This window comes from Benincasa hispida, chromosome 2, assembly GCF_009727055.1.
Source record: "Benincasa hispida cultivar B227 chromosome 2, ASM972705v1, whole genome shotgun sequence".
NCBI lineage: Eukaryota > Viridiplantae > Streptophyta > Magnoliopsida > Cucurbitales > Cucurbitaceae > Benincasa > Benincasa hispida.
Genome location: NC_052350.1, coordinates 32668384 through 32694702, shown reverse-complemented (window position 1 = coordinate 32694702; position 26319 = coordinate 32668384). Strand labels below are relative to the sequence as shown.

At 33.6% G+C, this 26319-nt stretch overlaps 1 protein-coding gene across 1 annotated transcript in view; it reads left to right on the top strand.

Moving 5' to 3' along the window:
• LOC120072048 (zinc finger CCCH domain-containing protein 16) overlaps positions 1-5387 on the top strand; it is a 50195-nt gene extending 44808 nt beyond the window's left edge. The window contains exons 7-9 of the mRNA XM_039024470.1: positions 1508-1698; positions 4278-4350; positions 5130-5387. Of these exons, the coding sequence (XP_038880398.1) occupies positions 1508-1698; positions 4278-4350; positions 5130-5168 (303 nt within the window). The 3' untranslated portion in view covers positions 5169-5387. The remainder of the gene's footprint in view (positions 1-1507; positions 1699-4277; positions 4351-5129) is intronic.
• The last annotated feature ends 20932 nt before the right edge of the window (positions 5388-26319 follow it).

Sequence of the window (26319 nt, the reverse complement as noted above, 5' to 3'; positions counted from 1 at the left end):
GTGAAATTCCTCTGTTGAGAACCAACAACAAACCAATGCAACTAATCTTGGAGATGGACAAAAACTTCAAACAAAAACTCTTGATGAAGAAGAATGAATGTCTGAATTGACGGTGTAGACTGACCCTTCAGTTTTAAGCATGAGGGATATTTTCATCCTTTCACATTATTGATCTATTTGAAATTGTAATATTTTGATTAAATCTCGGGACATGATCTTGGCCGAGATCGCCCGAGAAAAAAATCTTCGAACGTGTTTTCTTAAAGTGTGATACTTTTAAAATGGCAAAACTTCATGAGGTTATTTTGGACAATTTCTTGGAGACACGGGTATATTTTGGAAAAAAAAAAAAAAAAGAAAGAAAAAGGCCCAGCCCATTTAGAAACTCCATCAAATTTTAATTTTAAACAAAAAAAAAAATGGTCATTAAAAGTTAAAAGCTAAAAACTTTAACTAGCCTTCTCTCCCTTCTATATTTTATTCACGAAGAAGAGAAAGGAAACAACAGCAAACACCGCCATCGGCCTTGTTTGCGCTAGTCCTAGCCTCCCAGTTTTTGTTAGTATTTTAATTTTCCCCCCTTAACTTCCTATAAGTTGAACTAAATAAGAAGTATTGTCAACAAAATTAAATTAGCATCAAATTTTCGTGGTTTCCTAACATTGCTCTTCAAGGTTCAACTAAATTATGCTTTTTTTAGTGGAGTAAATTAGTATTTTTTTTTAATATTAGATTTACATGTATCCTAAAAAAAGAATGTTTCCTCGATTCCTCAATATGTTCATGTGCTAGTTATTTAGAAATTGATGTATCATTGTATACGTTTGGCTGTGTCCATGTTCGTGTCCATGCCCATATCTAGGTTTCCTTAGGCCCCAATATTGAAACACGAGCTGGAAAAGAAAAGCCAAATCAAGAATCTGGACGAAACCCATAGTATTAATCCTCCCATAAGAAGTCAACCAGGCAAAAACATTAATCTCCCGTGTTTTACCTTTCTTTTAGCGGGGTAGAATCTGGCGGGTGTAGAGGGAAGGAATCTAGCGGCTTGCGGACTCCAGCACCATTATGAAGACAATTGAAAGAATCTAGCAGCTTGTCGAAAGTGACAATTAAAAAAAAGAGCCAACTTGGATGGAATTAGACTAGAAGAGACAAATTGTGAAGACGAGAAAAAAACGATCAAAGTGGACCGTCATCCAGCCAATGATCAAAAGTTAAACCCAACTATCTTCCCCAGCTTTATGGCAAATAAAACTCTAGTCATGAACTAGGACAGACAATAGACAATGGAGATGCTTTCCAAGAAATTCTTGAAAGTGGGGAAGATGCTTTCCAAGAATGCATCAAACATTTTGGTTTTGAAGATAAGTTCCATAATCAATTATATAAAAGGATAAGATGCTTTCTATTTGATCTGGATTTTGTGCATTTTTAATGGTAGCTCAGCAGTGTAGTGACTTTTTAGTTATTATTGTTATCATAAACTTTTAGTTTCTTGTGATTGTCAATTTTAGGTGCATTTGGTAGCCAACTCCCGAGTCAAACATTTGGAAACTCTACCCTAAGTGGCTTTAATAACAGTGGCATAACAAATGCTGAAAGTAATCTTTCCTCTCCAGCGATGCTAACAAACTTCCCTACAACGAGTGCAAATTCAGGTGCCGATGGACAAATTGTGCCAAATGCCCAGTTGGTGTAAGTTTGTTGAAGCCATCTTTTATTATTATTGGCCATTTAGTACAAATGTATTGTTTGGAAATGAAATAACTAACCTTTTGATGTTCCTTTTTTTTAAAAAAAATTTTTAAATTATTGGGGAGAAACATACTATTTCTTATTCCTGGAAATCACTTAATAATGGGTAAATATAAAACAAAAGAAAATCCAACTAAGGAAATAGATTATAAAGGAAAATGATATCTAAAAATAATTAAGAGATAAATGACTAATATTTTAATCTATATAACACACAAATCTACACTCCCCCCTCATACTCAATTGTATATAGAATACAAGCCAAGCTTGGAATTGAATTCATCAAAAAACTTATACTTGACAATGTTTTGGTGAGAGTGTCAACAATTTGATGGTGAGACGGAACGTAGTTTAGTTCCACTACGTGCTTATGTGCTTTGTTTTGATTAATGCTTGACTATGGTAAAACATTTTGAATGAACTTAGGGTTTCTATTCTTAGTTCTTTCAAAAGCTTCTTAATCCACATTCCTTCACAAATTTCCAAAGCTAGTTCTCAATATTCGATCTTTACACTGCTTGCGACAATTAAATGCTCTCCCCAAAAACAATAACAATATCCAAATGTAGGATCAGTTAATTCTTCTACCCAACTAGCATTAGTATTCAGTTCTACCATTCTGTTTGATGAATTTTTAACCAACAACCTAGGAACTCCTCCCCAAAACCCTAGATGTGCCGAAAACCTAGCCGCCTCTCAGTCCAACCTCTGACCACTGCCGTCAACCGAGATGCCTCCATTCATCTACTGCGGTCACCCTTGGCTGTTGATCCTTGTCGTCAACTTCTTTTCTTTCTTCTTTCAGGTCGTCAACTTCTTTTTTTCTTCCTTCTTTTGGCTATCAATCATCATCGTCCCACTATTCTTTGTCCAACATTTATCCATCGTGTAGCCTCCGCTAACAGCCGCTTACATCAATGACCACCTACCCCAATGCCCTTGGGCGTTGATCTTTGTCGTCGGTGGCCATGTCCTAAACCCTAGATCCCCTCCATTTTTCTCTCACCGGTTACCCCCTCCCTTTTTTGTCGGTTTGAAGCTGCAAACAAAGATAATCCTTTCTCTCATCCTTTCTCGTCGGTTTGAAGCTTGTTTAGTTGTGTTTTTGCATCTCCCAAAGAAATTTTTTAATAAGAGACCGTGGAGCTTCAGGAGTTATCCGATTATCTATGTTTAGATCTTATGGAACAGTTTCTAAGTGTGCTGTTTGGCCTAGTACTGGGGGATGCTTAGTATTTTGGGAAATGGTTAGACTCTCTATAGTTTGACAAGCTTAGAAATTTGAACTTCAATTCTTTTTGTTTTCTTGAAAAGGATTAGCCTCATGAGGAATTGCAGATTAGTAAGTCAAAATTGAGAAATTTTGTAGAAAGTGGATTGCCAAACTTCCAAGTGGAGACAGTTTTTTGGTTCAGTAGAAGCAAATTCTAGATTTCCTTGTTTTCACGTGTCTGCCTTTTGGGTTAAAAAAAGGGAGAGAGGTTTTGGATTTGAAGTTTTGATTTTGTTATTGTAGTTAATAGACTACTTGTACATTATTCTTGGAAAGAAATTCAGTATTCTTTGGAAGATTGTTTCCAGTTTTAATCTGCTTTTGCAATTTGAAACTCTACCAATTGGAGGTAGCAACTGCGGGGTCAGTGCATTCAGCTTCAATTGAGAAAAAAATGGTTCTAATTTGTTGATACATTTTAGGGGAGGATGAAGGCCCACACGATCAGAAAACCCTACGAGCAATGGAAGGAATGAAACGCAAATTTTAGTGATGAAATCCAGGGACCTGGAAACTCACAGGGGCTCAAGAAGATGAAAGAAAACCTGAAAACACGAATGTGTTCGGAAAAAAGAACTGATACCCGAGGGAAAAAAACTGAAGTTAAAGCGGGAAAATCCATGCTCTGTCCCAAATCGCGTAACTTTTGATAGAAACGGCCGGAAATGCTGCTGGACGGCAGATAATGACGACAGGATGAGCTATTGGTCACTTATCTCTTAATTATAAAAATAATTAATTATAATGAAAAGATAAATGACTAATATTTTAATCTAGATTCACCTATATTATAAACAAATTTACACTTTTGATTTTTAATATGGTTGCTGTTACTACCACTATTGTTAAAAACCAACTTGAGTATTAATTAAGGCTTATATTCTTGACCTAGAAGGTTAGAAGTTCAAATCTCCATCCTAGGAAGTGTAAAGTAAAGATAACGGTTGTTTAATTCACACCACGAAATGTTGGTCAAAACACCACTCAAGTTAAAAGCGGATTTGATGAACGTGGCATGTGCTCGTGCCTAAACAGGTTGACAAATGCTACATGGTCTGTCTCTCGAGTAGAATAAGGAGCCATTGCCTCTGAGTCCTGTGATCTTTTCTCATTCCAAACATCATGCTTAAACATCATTTCTTTCGATAACAATTAAATTCAAGCAACTTCACATTACTAAATTTGTACCACCTAAAGAAGTTAGAAAGTTATGTTTTAAGTTCGGTTTCTCTTCTCGATTATGCAGAAATAAGTTACAGCAGGAAAATAGTTCTGTGGATGTTAGCATTTGGATGAAAGAGAAATGGGTTCCTGGAGAGGTACGATATTTTGTTAATGTCTATTCTATTTTATTTTTCTCACCAATTTTTCAAGTTTTATTGATCTAAGCTACAAACTTTGAATTTTTTATTTTGATAAATTATGAGACATGCCTATTTGCAACAATATTTACCAATTCGTTTTAAATGTCTTATATAAAAGATTAAAGTGTAAATCTTTCTAAGAAAAGGAATATAGACTAGTTGAATGTAGGTTGGCTTTATAATTATTTGGTTTTCTTTATTTCTTTATTTTTTTCAAAAAATATTCTTTGAATGTTTGTTTGAAAATTAAATGACAAGCCTAAAAACCAGAGACTTAGACACAAAATTGAAAGTTTGGAGTTTCATTATACATGAAAATTTATATTAAATATGTCCATTTTTTTAACGTTTCCAATATGTTGTGGACTTATAAAACACGAAATTGAAAATTCAAGTACTTATTAGACACAAAATTGAAAGTATAGATACCTATTAGACACTTTTAAAAATTCCATGACTAAATTGGCAAACTTCAAAGTTACGATTAAACTCGGAATTGAACCTTAAAACTACGAGGATATTGTGTATTTCAACGTCAAGCCAACCTAGTTTTTCCTTCAATCACAAAATAAACATAAATTTACACATTCTTTCTACTCTCAATAGATCATTGCATCATTTGAAAAAAAAGCATTTTCCTTTTATTTGATGATTTTTCAAGTGTTATTAATAATAATGATTTTTTTGAGGTGTTATTAACATTAAACTCACAATTTCTTTGTGAATGCATTCAGATACCGGAAGTGGCTCCTCCAGATTCACTTGTTCAGTAGCCCATATTTTTGAAGACCATATACTAAAATATGTACGTGCAAATGTATGTACTAAAATACCTAGATTTGATAGAAAGATATAGTATAGAAGTTTAGGAAACTAATATATGTATAACTTCAAACTTTATAAGTTTAAGGGTAATTTTTAGAATTTTCTATCGAATGAATGACACAGGATTATACATCAAGGGATAAAAATAAAACTATAAATATTTTAAACCCAAGATTTGAAATTCGAATTCAGCACCTAGTGGTCACATTTCCAGGTTCAAGAGTACGAATGAAACTATGAATGGTATATTACTAACCTCTTGCGATGATAAGGAATTTGAATTCTCACCTCATTCCAGCTTCGACTTCTGAAAAAGTTATGTATCAAGACTATTATTAGGTCTATTTTTTATAAGTAGTCTTTTTTTTTTCTTTTTTTTTTGTTAAGTTACTTCCTGTTAAGTTGTACTAAATGATATATTTTTTATTATCATTATTATTTTCTAGATAAATTACAAACTTTAATATTAAATTTTAGGCTCTTTTAAACATTTTATCACTCAAAATTAACACACATTTAAGCGTTCAAAATTACTTTAATATTAAAATTTACACATTTAAATGTAATTTTATATCATCAAAATTATTTTTAAAGAACTAAATATATGTTTTAGGGTGATTTTAAAAATAACAAAAATGATTTTAATTATTTTAGAATCTACCAGGAGTTGAATGTTGATCAGCTTAGAAGACCTAAATATTTAATGCTGTTTGATTTGCAGATCTTTTCTTGTCAAACAGACGGGAAGATTTGAGAAAAATAAACCCATAGATTATAGAACAGCCGTCCAAAGTACCGAAAAGGATAGAGAATAATGCTCCGATAAATAAATAAAACAGAGAGATTCTTGTTTGAAGTCAATGAATATGAAGTAAACATATTGCTCTATTGTCAATTAATTTAAGGAAAATCTTCCAGTTGTTTACGGAATCTCAAACCTCTTTCGAAAAATGCTTCTCGACTACTCCAAAGCTTATTTAGGCTAATTTAATAATCATTTGTTTGTGTGTATATATATATATATATCTATTTATACTATATTAAAAGAGTGAAAGTAGGAGAACATTTATATTCTCTTTTTGTTCCTACATTTTTAATAAATGACTACTTTGTCTTCCATTTTTGAGTACGATTTTTCATTTGGTGTCTATTGAACGATGTTAGAACGATAGAGGTATAACCTTTTGTCGATGGGACACTATTCAAATGATTACACATATTGCATCCATGTATCCATTCCTATAGGAATGTGATTCATGTATAAAAATGTGACTATTCGAGTTTAGATATCCGTTGATATCTTTCAATCTTTGGGACATGACTCTTAGAGTTTAGATGTCTGTTGATTGTTTTTGTGTAGGTGGTTATACATCGGATATTCATCAATGTATGGATGTGATCCATATAAAAGGCAACTTATCGAGTTTAGGTGTTTGTTGAGACATGTTAGAACAATGAAGGTTGTCTTTCATATTTTCACTTTACAAAGTAGATTTATTCTATGTGAAAGTTAATTTTGAAGTTGAATAAGTACATTTTATGTCAACAGAGCACCACTATTCAGGTGTAGTTGGTGTTACATATCGAATTTCTATATCTGTTGCTAATTTTACATTTTTTTTTGTTCTTAGAAGGAAGTTTCATTGTTTCATATACACTTATAAAGTGTAGAGTAGTAGAAGCTATTTCAATATACTTCATCAGAATGATTTACAATTAATAAATATAAATGAATTTTCAACATTCACACTAACCTTTAAAACATAAAAAATAATATAATAAACTATAAAATTCATAAGCACATGCATGATAAGTAAATCGTTATTAGTATATATATATGGTTTTTTAAACTAATTTAAAAATCTAAAGATAAAAATATAATTATGAATGCCTCAAGATTCGAAATTTGACATCTAGTCGCCACATTTCAAGATTAGGTAAAAATGAAACTAAGAACGTCTCAACCCCAAAATTCGGTTAAATTAAAATGCATATATTAGTAACCTATTTTGAAAGTAAGGAAATTGAATTCTCACTAAAACAAAAGAAAATGTATGAAATATTTTAATTGGTCTATTTTTTTATGAGTAATTATGATATTCTGCCACTAAATATAATAATATTTTATTTGATTTCAAGGTTGATAGTACATATTTTATACCAATTAGTTATGTTCATTTTTGTGATAATTGTGCATTACTCATAAATCTAGACAATGTGTACGACTTTGTAAAACATTTTAACATGTAAATTATTGTATCATGTAACAAATGTGGTATTCGTGTAAATAATTACAAAAGCTTCTAAATAAATGGTAATTAGATACCTCAAATCCACGATGAAATCAACTTCAACTTCTCTCTTGTAAAGTTAAAATCTAGGTAGTCATGGTGAGAATTATGAAAATTATTGGAGATGGAATTTTAAAGTGAATCTACGAGTCAAGCACATATTGTAACAAAACAATCCATAAGTAGACAAATTGAATAACAAACAATAAGAGTACAGATAAAGAGACATAGAGGTTGATAACTTAGTTTGATTGTAATATCACCTATTTTGGGTGGTAGTATGCCTAGTGAAAGGAAGTTTCACTATTAAAAGAATTAAGCAATAACATCAAAATATTTACTTGTTAGACTTCTTCTACAATGACTCACGTACAAGACTTCTTCTACAATGACTCACGTACAACCCACTTTTCCATTTCAACTTAGGCTAAGTTTGAGATCTCTTTACTTTCACAAATGTACTTTCAAACTATGTTTAGGGATCCCCTCATATAGACCCTCCTAAGCACTAGCTCCCTTCACCTTTATGAAATAGCTTCTCCCAAACTGAGTATGAGATCTCTCAATACAATGAAACATTGGCTCCCCTAAGTATGAGTAAACTATTTTTTTTCACTCACAGTGACAGACAATAGATGAACACATTTCGGGCTAGTCTAGATGACTATTGACAACATCCTTATCATAATAACAATCTTATTCAAAATGGATAACCCTAACATAAACAAATCCATGCTCTATGTATGTCACGGTCTTGAGAAGATCTTTGAATACGAATATAATCTTCTTTGCAATAATAAAGGAAAGCAACTCCTGCAACATTGTACCTCATGCTTTAACAAATAAAATGGAGTATGTTAGATTATCTTTAAGAGTCCTTGTTTGTCACATCAAACTGGTCATTCATATATGATTGTAAAGTAACTTTTTTTTCCTCCCTTTTTCAGGTCTGTCATCAAAAGTCATCTCGAAAGTGAGTGGGGCATGAGTTCATCAGCTTTCATATTGGAAATATCTTGACCTTTTCTATAGCAGTTAATTTCATATCAAATTGATCTCTTAAGTAGATATCTGAGAACCTTTCCAACAAGTTTTTCTTCAGATAATTTTTCACCCAGAGTAAAAGATTCATTTTCTACGTCCAATAGACAACATTAAATTCAGATATTGATTCATCGTCAAGCATCTACAAGTTTTTAAATTTTGTCGAAAGGAGTTGTAGTCTTGACATCTTCACTTTGAAAAGTTCCTTCATGAGCAACTTCTAATATTCCTAAGTCTCTTTAGTTGAAGTATAAGTATTGATGAGACAAAAAAACGTTTCTGTCTACACCATTGAAAATTACATTTAAAGCACGCGAGTTTCCTTAGAAGCTTCATCTTCTTCATTAGTCCAGTCGTTTTCTAGCTTAGGTATCTTAGCACCATTCTAATTAGTGACATCTGGATGAGACCAGCCTATAACCATTGCTTTCCAAGCTTTGCTATCAATGGATTATACATGCTTTTCAGTAGGCATAAATTGTTCCATCCAAAATCGGAGGACGAGTAGTAGATCTACCTTATTTCATAGTGTCCATCTTAGTTGAGAGACAATCTTGGAATCAATACACCGAAAAGATAGGGGCCTGTTTTGATACCAATTGAAAAAATAAAGTGGATCTAACACATAATACAAATATCAAACACGATGTTGTAACGTGATTATTGACAAATAGAATGACTTATGGGGTGTTTGACTCACCAACATGAGTTGGGTTGAGTTTGTACCAACTCAATGTTTGATCCACCAGCATTAGATGTTGGTGGAGTTGGTATATTTTATCAATTTACCCCTACTCTCCCTCCTTCCAATTTTCAATAGCTCCACCAATTGACCATTGACTATCACTACTACACTCTGGAAACAAACTCTAGGTTTCAACAACCACCTCTGATGACAGGTGTCGACGACCAACTTCAGGCTTCGACAACCACCTCTGACGAAAACTCTAGTAACCCAACTCTGACAACCACCTTCGCACGACTAAAACCGTCGACCAAGTTTGGGCTCAATAACCACCTCTGGTAACAAACTCTGACAAATAACTTTGATAACCACTTCTAACTACAAAGTCTGACAAAAATCACATTTGATGACCACCTTCGAGCGAACAACTCCGACGACCAACTCTGGGTTCGACAACCACCTCCGACGACAGAAATTTGACAACCCCAATTTTCAATACCACCTTCATGTGATAACTTCGAGCTTTGACTACCTCTAACTACAAATCCCAATGAAAATCATCCTTCGATGATCAACTTTGATGACCACCTTCTCACGACCAACTCCGATAAACAATTTCAGGCTTCGAAAATCACCTCTGACGACAAACTCCCGCGGCCAACTCTAATACCACCTTCATGAGACCAACTTTAAACTCCAACAACCACCTCCAACTACAAACTCCAATGAAAATTATCTTCGATAATTAACTTTGACAATTATAAAATTGATGACTATTAAAGTATGTTGTAGGGTTGTTGATTATATAAATAATAGTATTTTGTCTAGATTAAATGTCAAATAAAATAACACTTTATTTTATCAAATAACTAATCTGTTTATACAAATAAATTTACAAACTACGAAACCACGGGATTTAGAGCATCAACCTCAACAATCTCCCACTTGTTCTAAAGCTAGTGGGGTGTACAAATACAAAAAATAAATAAAGCACAATACCCAAATAATAAACTAGAGCATACAATACGCACTTGGTAACAAAATGTAATGTTTATATGTAGAAATTTGCAAAATATATTTTTATTTAATTGAATTCACATACCAAATGAGTGTTAATTATATTTGGAAAAACATGTATTTATTTGAATAGTATGTAACACATAACAAAAAAAAAAAAAACTATAAAATGGAGATATTTTTTCTGAAACATTTTCTGGCAAGAAGTAGTGAAAAATAAAGATTTAATCTTTGATTATCCTCCAAATTTGAAGGAAATGAAATTGAAATTGTTGAAGAAATGTGGTGACATTTCATTGGCTACTAAGATGATTGTGGAGATTCAATTAAAAAAATGCATGACAGAGTAAAATTACAAAGCAACAATAGGAAAAGAAGAAAAAGAAGAAGGTGGTGATGAAATTCATGGAGAAAATTTTGACTTTTCCATTTTATTTAACTATATTCCTACAAAAAATATAGTGGATTACTTTTGTTTATTTAAAAAGAAAGAACGAAAGAAAGAAGAAAGAAAAACTTTAAAAATTAAAAGAAAAAGATTGCAATCTATATTTTATTCAATACAAATATTGGTAGAATTATTGAATATAAAATTTTCAAAACAAAAATAGTCATCATAAAAGTAGATTATTAGAGTTTAAAAAACTGCATCAGATACCTCAGAACATATGAACTTAGACCAAATAATTCTGCACTCAAAACACAGACATATGAACTCCACAGACATATGAACTTTAGACATCATGTCTCAACTCAATGCCCCAAACAACCTCTTAATATCAAACAATCACAACAAATTTAGTGAGATACAAAGATTGATAATCCAGATCAATGCAATATCACCTACATCTGGGAGGCTATGTACTTGATGGAAAGAAACTTCACTATATAAATAGTTTATCAATTACAACGAAGTACAACTTACTTTTCAGTTTCAACTTATGCTCCCCTAAGTTCGAGATCCCTTTGCTTCCACAATAATGCTTCTCCAAAATTTTTATGAGATTTTTGGGTTTTATGCTCTAAACTCATGATTTGTAAATAATAAAATTTACAGATTATTAATAAAATAATTGTGATTTTATTTTATGTCTTAATATTGCATAACTCAATTAAAAAAAGTCCAAGGTCATTTATACGAAACTTGAATAGTATGTAGTTGACATACAAGTGAATCATGTACAAGTAATAACCCAAAGGGTCTATAGTATATGGATAAGGTTGGGTGTCTTATCCTGGTGATACTATGGATACGACCTACTTTATTACAAAAGATCTGATCCAAGTCACTCATGTAGAGACATGTGAATGGAGATATCCTATACAAATAGTTTGTGTAAGACTAGACGATGAAATAACTAATCTGTCTTTGTAATGCCGTTGACCGAAGATATTAATATTTGACAAAATAATCATATGTAAATTGATCTTAATCCTGAGTGAGTTATGAACTCCTGTTTGTAAGGACTCGTCCTTTGATTTGTACGGGTGAGAGTGACTTGAGATACTGACTCAATTAGCCTACTATTTTGAGAACTTGACTGCATAGGGAGTTAGAAATGTAATTTCACAAGATGAAACTTCTTCCTTCCCATAGGGAAAAAGTAGATGAGTAGTTCCCTTAAGTACTAACTCTGAGACTTGAACAATGGGGCTCCACCCATTCATTGGCTTGAAAGGGACTTGCTTTATGGTTGGATCATAAACAAATTATTCATTAGAGGATCAGTTGTACTTAAGGTTACAGGGGTAAAACAGACATTTGACCCAATTATAAATACAAATAACTCGTGAATGATTGACTATGTGTATGATTATATCCATGGACACAACTTGTCCTATAGTGCATAAGAGTGCAACTGTAGGTTTATATTAGTTTGCCCCATAGTTAATGAATGTTGATTAATTAATTAATCCCGAATCATTTGAGCTTATAATATGTAGGTACCTTTACTAGCTCACAATAGATGAATGAGGACCAAAGGTTTTGAAAGAATAATTTGAAATGTTCAAATTAAATTAAGGAGACATATGCTAATTATAGATGATACAATTAATATAATGTCTGTAGATACATTATATTATATAATATGAAAGGTTTAGTGTATTTGAATATGATTAAGATAATAAATTAATATGGATAAAATCAATATTAAAACTATGGGTTAAAAGTTAAATGAATGAAATTCATATTAAAACTATAGGTTATGAGAGATGCACATGTGAATATAATTCAAATTTTTAATTGAATATTAGATATTTAATTATATCATTTTATTTAAAATAAATAAATAATTAATTATTTAATTAATTAATTTAAATTGCATTACAGGGGAGTGGGAGAGTGAGGAAGTTATTCCCTCACTTTGTTAAATACATGGCTAAATTTCTTGATTTCTTTCTCTCAACTTGAAGAAAAATACAGAGAAAAAGTTCTCTGCATAAAAGTATCCATCTTCCTCTCAATTGCCTTAAGCTTTCAAAAAGGCACTCCCATTAGTGGGTTCCTCGCAAGAAAGGCTTTTTGGAGGCGTTCTCACAGAGAAGAGGATTTCATTTCACCAATGGAGAAGAATTGTTGCTTGGAAGAGTTCTACAAAGGTAATACATCTTTTCATTTTATAATTCATGCTTAGTTTAAATTAACAACATGTGATGTTTGTTCGTTTTTTTTCCTATAATTTTCATCTTTCCAAAATCAACACAAAAGCGATTATATGCTTCTACTGGGGATTCAATCCCATCAGAGATCCCCTCAAAACAACGTACTCAGGCTCCCCTGAGTGTGAGATCTCCTCATCTTCATAAGTAAGGTTTTCACAAGCTTTGACTGAACTCCCTTCAATACCCATCAAAAACTCATCTTGAGTTCTCACTTATTCCCTAAGTGATTTGCCACACTCACAAAAATCCAACCAAGTCTCATTGACGGTTGGAACAATGCACGCACGAAAAAGATAAAACTTTTAATCACAATATATGAATGTTAAGGCTTAGACAATCCCTAATCTCAAAACTCCCGAAACACACATTTTTTTAGTAAAGAGGCTAGCCCTAAAATTAAACAAGATCACATTATATATAGCTAGCTTTGAAAGTATCTTCAAAGAAGGAATACATCATCTTTGCAAGAAAAAAGAAGGCAGGCCATGAAATTTGCAAAATCACACTAACAGATAAAGAAAAATTACTGTGTAGAATCTGTTGCCCGTAGTGTAACAATATAATAGAACATGTTATGACATAATTCATGACATATTTACAAAACATGTTGCTCAAGTTTTTCCTATAATAAAATCAGCCAATCATACTGTAGTAACAAACTCCCCTAAAGCTTTCTTTAAGGAGATTCAAGCCTTCTACTGTATATATAATTTATTTATATCAGCCACCGGTGTAATAGATATTCTCTAGTCTGTCCTCTCTAGGATACAATGGCGTGAAGGAATGAAGAAGAATGCAATGGAAGCAATCAAAATCAATAAGCACTCTAATTACATTTATTTTGAGTTCTAAAAGCATGCAAAATTAGATTTTTAGAAGAGGGTTTCAAGAAACACATACCTCTGAAGAATTCCTCCAATTCCAAGCTGCTCTTCACGTAATTTCATCTCCAAATCTTCTCTACTATTTCCAGTCTTGAATTTGAGTGGTGGAACTCACAGTTAAGCTGAATTTTGTGAGAGAATCAAGAGGGTTTGAGAGAAGAAGATGGGATTCAATAGAAACTCCCTTTCCACAGCATCAACCCGCTCAAATCTCAAAAATTCAGAGATTTTTTTATCCTTTTCTTTCATGCAAGACCTACTAGAATCAGTTGAAGCCACTTCAAATACATGAAACTAATGGGCAAGGTGTATTAATTAAGGAGAAATACCACACACTTCACCAAAATATGGAAAATTCCACTACCAAGTTTTAAATTCCAATTTTCATTTTCAATCTTTAATTTTAATTATTCAAAATTAACTAAAGTCAAAACCAATATTTCACATTTCTGAAATTGAAATAAAAAAGAAAATTAATTTTTATTTTTAATTAATTAAACAAATTTAATTAATTAAATAATAATTTAATATCAAATATTAAATTAGTTACACACCTAATTTTAAACATGAATCCTATTCATGTTATTAATATTTAAATCAATATTTAAATATTATAAACTCTCCAATTTCATTTAATTTTGATAAATTAAACGTTAACTAACTATATCGAATATAATTATACAAACCCTAATTTGAATTTGAATTATTCAAATTCAAACCCTAAATTCAATTTGAACATTTCAAAATGAACACTTCAAATTGAAATGATTTCAAATTCACTCAATTTACTAATCCAAGGTGTTCATATTTTACGAACTAGTATAGGTATCTTATGAACCTACAGATCATGAGCTCCAACGATTTAAGATTAATTGGTTGAACTCTTTAGACTGAATTAATCAATATTTATTAACTACTGAGTCACACTACTATAGCTCGATAGTTGCACTCTCCTCATTATAGATATATTTCTGTCCACTTGATTTAACCATTATCATTAAGTTGACCCTTCACAGGTTGTTCATAATAACGGCTGGGTCAAATGTTGTTTTACCCTCGAAATTACATCTTGCTCCTTAAGTTCTACTGATCCTCTAATGAACAATTGGTTTGTGATTCAATCACGAAATCTGATCCCTCTCGGGCCAATGAGAGGGTGGGACTCCTTGTTCAAGACTTGGATTCAACTTTTAAGAGAACAACGTTCCTCCTATCCCTAAATTGGGTAGGTATGAATTCCTTCTTGCACCTTATGTCCCAAGCTATCTACCCGGTCTTATCCTTGAAATGGGAGGCTTATTGAGCCGACGTTGTTGAGCCAACCCTTACCTATACAAATCTAAGGATAATCACGAATAAACAGGAGTTCATAGTTAGCTCAGGATTAAAATCGAGTTACCTAGGTCATCTAAGCGAAATAATCAGTCTTAAACAGTAAATAGTGAAGTAAGAGCAACTTACTTCTTGGTCCGATCTTACGGAAACTCATTGCATAAGATGCTCCCACTTCTCATTCAACATATGAATGAATCAGGATCATTTCGTTTGTAGCTCTTTACAATAGATTGTAACAACTATAGAGTGGGCCGCGTTCGATAGTGTTACCAGAATAAGGTACCCAACTTTATTTGTATACTATAGACCGTTTTGTCTATTTAATCCAACTTGATCCATCTTTATGTCTCCACATAAAGTTCAAAGCCATGAATCTTAGTTTATTGGATTTAGTCTTTACAAGTGCAATTTACAAATTCAATAGCAACTTTATTGAAGAAATGTTGAATAACATCTTTATTGATAATAGAATATGTTTAACTTTACAAATTACGAGTTTTAGGACATACAACTTAACACAACATAATTGAACGTTGTATAGCTCAAACCATTATGCACTGAAAAGTTGAGATCAAAGCTCCACAACTAAGAACACCCTTGTTTTGGCCAATTGTTCTTAAAAGAGCTAATGAATGGAAATAAGAGAGAAATATGCTTTTGAGTATTAATTATTGTTATAGTTTGAGAGAATGGTAAGAGAGTCATTTATAATAATATTTTAGATCCATAATTTAATATACATAATAAATAATATTTACAAATCAAGTAAATTTTTACACACAAAAGAACTCTCTTTTAACTCAGATGAAACTCCAAATTTAAGAAAGTTATTAAATGTTAAAAAATGTTACAACAATAAAATTAACAAATCAATATACACCAACGAACTCCCCATTTGGAAAAAATCAAATAAAATATGAATTTATTCATGTCAAGCTCTCATTTTTAAAACCTAGGTTATCAAAAACATATCAAAACCTAGGTCATGTAAAGCAATCTTCAATCAACAGTATGCCCTACATGGTGACCTTTATTGATGACTTCTCCAGGTATGTTTGCATTTTCTTTATGAAAAAGAAGTTTGAAACTATTATAAAGTTTAAAGTATTCAAAGAACAAGTTGAAGATGATTTAGGAAAGAGAGTTCAATGCCTACGTACAGATAAAATGGGAGAATATACGTCTAATGAATTCTCTGAATACTTGCAAAAGTATAAGATACGTAAAACACTCTACAACAAAATGGAGTGGCAGAAAGAAAAAATAGACACCTTGCAAAAGTATATCCTAGTATGTTACATGCAAATAATGTGTCAGAAAGATTTTGGGTTGAATGCATGAGAACAATATCCCATGTGGTTAACAGACTTTCTCAACAAAGGCTTGGGTTCAAGTTGCCTTATGAAAGGTTGCTGAATATCAAACCAAAAGTTGGACGATTTCGAGTCTTTGGCTGTGTGTGTTATGTGTTTGTACTAAATCATCTAAGAAAAATTTTTGACAAGAAAGTAATTAGATTCATCTTTGTTGGATATGATAACCAAAGAAAAGGGTGGAGATGCGTTGATCCTTAATGCGTTATTTTATGTGATGAAATAATGGAATGAAATGCGATGATGGGAATGCATTGAGCAACAAGTTTTCTCAGTAAAATCCAAGTATAAATTCTACTGAGTTCCTGGTAAGTCCAGGGTCGAATTCAGGGACTAGGGAAAATGGTATGCGGTGATAATTTTTAAGAAGATTTTGCGGTAACCAATAAATCACATAGTTATTTTGGGTTGTTGTTTGTGGTATAAAAAGTATGTGGCGGATTTGAGAAAAGATTGATTATGCGGTAGATACACTGAGTATGCAAAGGAACAGATTGAGAAGGTCTTTAGTTAGCGTTTCCTGGGAATGCGTCAAACTATGCGATCATGCTACACTCATGCGACAACAAATCATTTTCCAATGCAAATGCGGTATTCCTAGTTCTAGGACGCATGTGATGAATGCGATAATGTCCATAGAGCTTATTCCTAAGTCTCCACTTTTTTTGCCTATGCGATGATGCAAGATGCACACAAAGACAAGGTGACCGCACACAATCATAACCTATCTTTAGGATGCATGCGATGCGTTAATAGCAAACAGTGCTTATGCCTAAGCTCCTATCTCTTGATTATGCACTCTAATCTGACTCTCTCGAGCCTAGATTCTAACCTGACTTTTCCAAGCCTAGATTCAATCCTTAGACTACCCTCCCGAGTATCTCTAATAGACGAATGATGCATACATAATACAAGATAATCGCATAGAATGAAGATCCCCAGTTATGCTAGCTAAGTACTTCTCAACCCATTAGACAGATTTTAGCTACTCATGCGTAATAAACAGAGAGTGAACAGATATAAAGAAGTAGATTTCATTTCTATAGATCAGTTTAAGTACAAAATGACAATGGAAGATAAGGATAGAGAGTCCGGTAGCAATCCTTTGGTTCCCAAGGCTTTTACACTGTTAACTCTATTTTGTTCAAAAGATATTCCTACTTCCGCAAGATTGGCCCTCTCTCTGATCTTGACGCTTTCGACACTCTTCCAAGTTCACCGGAACGATCTCTCGGCACAATCTCGCTTCTCTCACTTCCGCCTTAAGTAAAATAAAAACTAAGAACAAGGCTACTTCTAAATATGGAGAAAATTATCTATCTGTTGAACTGGACGAACATACGAACCGAATCCCTTCTCTGAAGGTTGCCTTTGGTATTTATAGAGCTTCGAGATGAAAGGCTTCTTCTCTCTTATGATTGCACTGATGGGATGACATTAATTCTCTGTCTGATGCGCCAAATATTTGTCACTGAAAAGTTGAGTGTACTTGCTACAGTAGTTCATTAGCGGCTTGTCAACTTAATTCAGAATTGACCGTCATCAGCTTTTTGTCCCCATCGTGATTTATTATGCTTTTCACCCAGATGCGCCCACCAAGTTGCGCTGGCTCTATGCGGCAATCCTTCTTGAACAGATATTTGTGAGCACAAATCACCGCAAAGCCTTGCAGTAATACTGCGCTCGACCGTTGATTTCTTGTGGTCGCATTTTTCGCCTTGCGTCAACGCATATTCTATAAAAAAAAATACAAAAATTAACTATTTTCATGCGATGAATGCATGCGATCGCAATGTCATGAACTTAACGCTTTTTGGACGCAATCTTATATATTTTATCAACGCAAACCTGCATTGTTTAATAACTTAGTACTGTAATAACGTGCATTTCTGCCCGTTATCAATCCAATCAGTGGACAAAACTATACATCAAGGAATGTAATATTTGATGAAACATCATCATGGTAGGCAACAGAATTAGAAAAGGAATCAAAAGATGAGAAGACTCTTAAAGAAGGACTAGAAGAAGAAATAAGTCAAGTGCAACAAATTCCAATAGAAATAGAAGAAGAAAACAACGAAGACGAAGAAGAGCAATTAAGAACACAAAGTCCTTGGACTGGAGGTGGAACACTCAGAAAAATGATTGTTCCTTGGACAACAAAAGTATTTAAAGAATCTTATACAGAAGTATGGCTTGAGTGACTACAAGCCCATATCTATACTGATGGAGGTTAACAAAAAGTTCAGCATACATGAAGGTAAAAATCTTGCAGACTCAACGATGTATCGTGAGTTGGTAGGTAGTTTAATCTACCTTACCTTAACAAGACCTGATGTCTCATATTTCGTCAGAATTATAAAACATTACAGGCAGAATCCGAAGAAGCCTCATCTTGAAGTAGTTCGAAGAATTTTAAGATATTTAAGAGGAACAAGTGAATTTGACCCTTTTATAAGAAAGAGGGAAGACTGCAAATCAGAAGGCTTATGTGATACTGATTATGCAGGAGATCATTGTTGGGAATGGTGTCCTAAATCTCCTAGTAGTCGTGTAGTTTGTAATCTCTGTAAACATATTGTTATTTAATAAAATAAGTGTTATTTTATAAGCATTTATTCAATCCAATAAACTAAGATTCGAGATTATTTTATAACTTAAGTAGGTATGTGGAGACATACAAGTGGATCATACCTTAAGTAATAACCTAAATGATCCATAGTATATGGATAAAGAAGGGATACCTTATCCTGATGACACTATGGATACAACCCACTTTGTAGATGTTATAAGTGTTATAAAGTGCTACAAATGGTCTGATCCTGATCATTCATGTAGAGACATGCGAGCGGGGGTATCCTATACAAAGAGTTTGTAAAAGACCGGACCACGAAATGATTATTATCTTTATATAACACCATTGATAATTGAGACTTACATTTCACTAGGATGACTATAGGTGACGTGACCTTAATCCTGAGTGAGTTAGGAACTCCTGCTCATGGGGCCGATCCTTTGATTTATATGGGTGAGGGTGGTCAGATTGTCAACTCAACAAACCTACCATTTTGGGGATTCGTCGAATTGGGGAGCTGGGAACTCAGCTACACAAGACAAAATTCACTCCTTCCCTTAAGCATGAGTAAGTAGATAAATTGCTCCTATAAGGGTTGATTCCAAGTCTTGAACATAGTGGCTACACCCTCTCTTGGGAAGAGAGGACTCAGTCATAGTTGGACTATGACTTATTGTTCATTAGAAGAATCAGTGGTATTTAAGGAGTTAGATGTAACTATAGGGACAAAACGGTAAATTGGCCCAGTTGTACTTACGAGCAATTTGTGAAGGGTCATTGCACTGTTGATTGGTTATATCGACACAAAAATATATTTGTAGTGTAAAGAATGTAACTGTCGATCTTTAGTGGAGCGACCGGCAGTTAACGGATGGTGGATATCGTGATAAGAGTTTAGTCAGTTATTTATATACCATTGGAGCTTCGAGCTACAGATCCATAAGGTCCCCTTGGTAGCTCAATGGGTTCAAGTTGAGAATAAGATTTTTGGTTAGTTTGAAGTGTTCAAATTAACAAGAGGAAATTTGATTATATATGATATACTTAAATTGATTCAATTATATGTGATATAATTGATATGATGTATTTGATACATTATTCAATTGGAGGAATTAATATAAATATGATTTATATTTAATGCCATAAAATAGAAAAAGAACTATGGTTTATATGTTGTATATGATGCAATATTAAAACTATAGGTTCTAAATATAATATGATAAGTTTGTTATTGTATTTATTTATAATTTATTAATTATATGATAATTAATAATTCTTTTTCTCAATAACCGACTTGAGTGGGAAGTTATTTATGGTTTATGGCTAACTAATGGATAAAGATGAAAATAGTTTTCATTTTGTCATAACACACACTACCACCATCAAGTAATCAGATTACTTGTAGAGAGAGTAAACGATAAGCATCGAGTATTCTATACGATAGTTACTCGTTGCTACACGATCGAGTACAAGTCTATACAATAGGCTTCTTCTTACTTCACGATCGAGTACCAAGTCTATACGATAGACTTTCTCTTTTTGTTACTTGATCGTCTACTCGATCGTTCACTTCCTCCATTCATCTATCCAAAGTCATACAGAGCCCACAACTCCTAGATTCTCACATCGAGAATACCAAGGTACCATTGTAGTGGTGTCGAGTTTTCTTCGAAGGTCGAGGATCGAGTTGTACTCGATTGTGATCGAGGTTTTTCCAGTTCGAGCTGTTGGCTGTTCTGATCGTTGCATTCGATTCTTGTTTGGATACGTTGGAGTTTGATCGAGGAAATACGTGAAGAAAGAGTTCTTCAAAGGCAATATACTCGATCCCTTTATATTTACTTAAAGAAGCATGCTGTAATTTAGTCTTTATGCATCATTTCTGTTAGACTATAAATGTATGTATTTTTTTCTCAATGGCATTTGGAACGATCCGCTTCCACTCACTAATTCTCTATTTTAGAGTTCCTTTAATTGGTAACAAAGTCAAGTTTATCTGATATTCCAAATTCCATTGTTGTATTGAATTTCATTTATAATCTTGGTGGGTTTTAAGTTTTCTACAATGCGTTTAAGAGTTAAATTTGTTGGTGGATGTGTTGATGGATAATTTTGGGATGATCGCCTCGGTTTGAAGCTTTTATTTATATTTACAAGTGTTAATTTATAAGGGCCCTTGTGTTATACTTAACAAGCAATCGAGTCTGTATTCAAGTTTTTGCTTTGTTTGAGTCGTTCATAATGAAGCTTCACAGACGCATGAAGATGTTGTTCTCTTTGAGGAAGAAGACCAAAGGTTGGTCGCATCGTGTAGCGCAGGCTAAACGATCATTTAGATTTAGCTATGCGATCGTATACTATTTACTAAACGACCGCATAGCTAATGCTACACGATTGAGTAAAGAGTTTACTCGATCGTGTTGCGTTGGCTACTCGATCGCGTAAACTCTCGGGGTAAACACATAGCGTATATGATGCTCGATGCATGGCGCCGCACTAAACGATCGTGTAGACTAGCATGCTCATCTCATAGTCACTGGCTACTCGATCACTCGTATAATACTCAACGCTTGCTCCTCGATCGTTTAGACGATCACGCTTCATCGCATAGTCGTCGTCTACTCGATCGTTTAGGCATGCGTTGCTTGATGTGCGCTACACGATCGCGTGGCCTTCATGCTTCATCACATAGTTAAAAGGCACTCGAGCCATACTACACGATTGTTTATACCCGATCAGTGTTACTCGACGATCACAAGGAATTGCTACATCATCAACTAAAGAGACTTCGCCCGGACGGTTCAAGACTCGCTTTGCCTGTTTGAACTGCTTGACTCGATGTTCTTTGTAATAGCTAGCTTTATTTTTCCGATTTTGAGGCATACTATCCTGATCCATCAATTATGTTTGTTTATATGCTATAATGTATGACATATATATTTAAAACCCACCTTAGGTTATGCATTTTATTCATGCATCATCTTTATATTATAAGTGTTATAATATAGTAGATTGCATGATTAAATTACATTAAAGCATGCTCATGCATCACATAATATAATAGTTATACTATATGCATACATTAAGCATATTCATGCATCAGCTTTATATTATAAGTGTTATAGTATAAGGATGTATGTTGGCATGTACGCTTAGTTTATTACTTTGTTATATAAGAGTTATATAAAGTAGTAATGAATGAAAATTGCATGAAGCATGACACTTAGGTTTATTTATAAGAGTTATAAATGCTTTGTGGATGTCTAGCTTTGCATTGTGGTTGATTTTGATTGTTTCATTTTTTATAAGAGTTATAATTAATGAAATTAGAATTAAAATCAATAAAAAAGAGTTGCATACAAACTTAGGTAAAATCATTTTTTAAAATAGTTTTAAAATTTGATTGAGATAGACCTAAGATCACGGTTCTAATGAGATTAGAAACCTAAGTTTAATCTAAATCGGTAAAATAGGATTAAATTGATTTGAATAAAAGATTAAATTTGTAATAAATCTATCTATAAGGGACCTTTTGTCTAAGGTGGGTTCTAGCTAGGCTGGGGTATTTAAGCTGACGAAAATGGAATACCCCTACCTGAGAATCTACCTGGAAAGGTGAATTAGATAGATTTGCTACAAGCATGCAATAGTTGATTAAAGTTCGTTAAAGTGTTTAATGAATGATGATCAAAAGTTGTTTGACTTTCCAAAGTAAGTGTTACTTTTGGGCAAACCTAAACAGTCACTTAGTAAAAATAATTAGCCGTTGTTTTCTAAGTAAACTAAACTTTAGGTTGTTAAAATACTCAGTGGGAGGAAAAGATATATGTGATATGCCAATTCCACTCATGTTCTCCCTTAATGTTCACATCATGAGATTCATGCTTGGCCTTGTGGCGCCCTGGGAGCGTCCCCCTTCAGATGGTGTTTGTATGGGTCAATATCAAAGTGAATGGAGAGTGTATTTATAGTAACTAGGAGAAGGATGTGTGTCAATATGTCCTGCGGTTTCCTTCATTGGTTTGCACTGTGAGACCTTCTTGCACAGCCTCGTAGCACCCTGGGAGCATCCCCCCTTTGGATGGTTTGTGAGGTTGGTCAATATCAAGGCGAACTCCAAAAATGGATAGGGTCACTTTAGTTTTTTCTCCAATCGATTTTTCCCTTCGAATTGGTTGCTTGGGGCAGAACTGTAAGATCTAAAATGAAGGGTCACACTTACAAGAAATTGTTAAGAAAGTTAATGATTTCTTGACCAAATCAATGATGGCTAATCGTTATAGGAATAAGAGTTATTCTGGTGTAATGGTTAGTTGAGAGTGTCTGAATTCAGTGGAAGGATAAATTGACTACTCTTCGATGGATTTTGTAATAAACCTCTGAAGCGTCATTGCAAAACAAGATGTGTTTTGGGGTCCATTTAGATTTTGCTAAACCTAATTGGATTTTTTTTAAAGAGTAATTGCTAAAATCTAACATAGATCAATATGTTTTTTTTCTAGCAGCATGTCAATGCTTGATTTTCTATTAGTTGCCTTTTCTACTTTGATCGATTACATGCGTTGGAAAGAGTCTATTAAAACATATTTCATGATAAACAACCTCGATTTTGTCATGTTTGAGGAGTGTCCTTAAGTCCCAACCCCTGATGCATCGCAAAATGTTCTTAATGCATATGAGGTGTTGATGAAGGTTAATTCGATGACCCGACTTCACATTTTGGCAAGCATACCTAATGCATTAGCCAAAAGGGTTGAGAACATGGTCATTGCACATGAGATCATGGACTAATTGCAAGAATTATTTGAACGTAGGTTCTCACCTTTTGAGTGATATAGGATTGATGACAAAGAAACCAGTAATGTTAGTTCCCAAGGTAATCTCTAGTCCTTCTTGAATGTCAAGGGACTAACAGAGAAAGCAATTGTTGCTGACTCTGATGAAGTTCATCGACGAGATTTGTTCTCTAAAATGGAACTTGAGTTTATAATACGGTTCTGATACTGATCCCACTACTCTCTAGAAAAGGAAGAAATCTGAAGACGATAAATGTGATTTATTTGTCTTAGAGACGTGTTTGGTAGAGAATGATGATTCTACTTGGATACTTGATTCAGGTACTACTAACCACGTATGTTTTTCCCATCAAGGATTTAGTTCCTGGAAATAATTGGAAGCTGAAGAGTTGACTCTTAGAGTTGGTACTGGTGAGCCCGTTTAAGCTATTGCTGTAGGCAAGCTTAAGTTATTTTTGGATAAGAAACAGTACCTGTTATTAGATAATGTTTATGTAGTTCCTCATAAAAAGAGGAACTTAATTTCAGTTTCTTGTCTGATTGAACAAAGTTATTCCATCTCAATTTCTGAGAATAAAATGTTTATTTTTAAGAATGGTATGGAGATTGGTTTTGGTTCAATGAAAAATAACTTGCATGTACTAAGGTCGTTAGTCATAAAAGTCTTGCTTAATACTGAAATGTTCAAAACAACAACAACTGTAAAAAGTCCAAGAGTTTCCTCTAAAGAAAATGCCCATCTTTGGCATCTAAGGTTAGGTCACATTAATCTCAATAGGATTGAGAAGTTGATGAAATGTGGACTTCTAAATGGTTTAGAAGAAAACTCTTTGCTAGCATGGGAATCTTACTTTGAAGGCAAAATGACCAAACAACCTTTTACTGGAAAAGGTTATAGAGCCAAGGAAACCTTGGAGCTTATACATTCAGACCTCTATAGTCCGATAAGTGTAAAAGCACGAGGTGAGTATGAATATTTCATCTCTTTCATGGATGATTATTCTAGATATGAGTATCTATACCTAATGCAACATAAGTCTGACGCTCTTGAAAAGTTCAAGGAGTATAAGACTGAAATTGAAAACTTGTTAAGTAAAAAGATAAAAACACTACGATCTGATCGTGGTGAAGAGTATATGGACTTAGAATTCCAGAATTATATGATAGATCATGGAATCACGTCTCAACTCTCAACTCGAGGTATACCCTAGCAGAATGGTGTATCAAAAAGGAGAAACAGAACCCTGTTGGACATGGTTTCGTCTATGATGAGTTATGCTCATCTTCCAGACTCATTTTGGGGATATGCAGTAGAGACTACAACCTACATTCTGAACAATGTTCCCTCAAAGAGTATTTCTGAAACACCTTTTGAGTTATGGAGAGGCCGTAAAGGTATTTTACGCCACTTCAGGATTTTGGGATGTCCAACCCACGTGCTTGTGGCTAACCCTAAAAAGTTGGAACCTCGTTCCTCAAAGAAACAAGAGGTGGATACTTTTATGATCCAAGTGAAAATAAGGTGTTTGTATCGATAAATGCTAACTTCTTGAAAAAAGACCACATAAGGGATCATAAGCCACGAAATAAGCTTGTTTTAAATGAGATTTCTAATGAGACTGCTGAGACTTCAACAATAGTTGTTGAATAGGCTGATAGATCAACAATAATTGTTGATGTCAGTATATCTAGTCAACCATCTCAAGAGTTGAGACTGCCCTGACATAGTGGGAGGGTTTGTGAACCCACCTGTACGCTATATGGGTTTAATAGAAGCCCAAAACATCTTATCTGATGATGGAGTTAAGGATTTGTTGTCTTATAAGCAAGCAATGGAAGATGTTGACAAAGATGAATGGATTAAACTCGTGAATCAAGAAATGGAGTCTATGTACTTCAATTATGTGTAAGAGCTTGTAGATCTACCCGATGGGGTAAAACCTATAGGTTATAAATGGATCTACAAGAGGAAAAGAGGTCTAGATGAAAAGGTACAGATCTTTAAGGTTAGACTTGTGGCAAAGGGTTATACCCAAGTTGAAGGAGTGAACTATGAAGAAGCCTTCTCACCTGTTGTCATGTTAAAATCTATCTAGATTCTCCTGTCTATAGCCACATTTTATGATTATGAGATATGGCAAATAAATGTCAAGACTGCCTTTTTGAATGGTAATCTTGAAGAGACCATCTACATGGCTTAATAGAAGGTTTCATTCAAAAAGATCAAGAGTAAAAAGTTTGCAAGCTTAATTGATCCATTTATGGACTGAAACAAGCATCTAGATCTTGGAATATACGATTTGATAATGCAATCAAATCTTATGACTTTGATCAGAATGTTGATGATCCTTGTGTTTACAAGAAAATCATCAACAACTCAGTAGCTTTCCTTGTGCTGTATGTGGATGATATCCTACTCATTGAGAATGATGTAA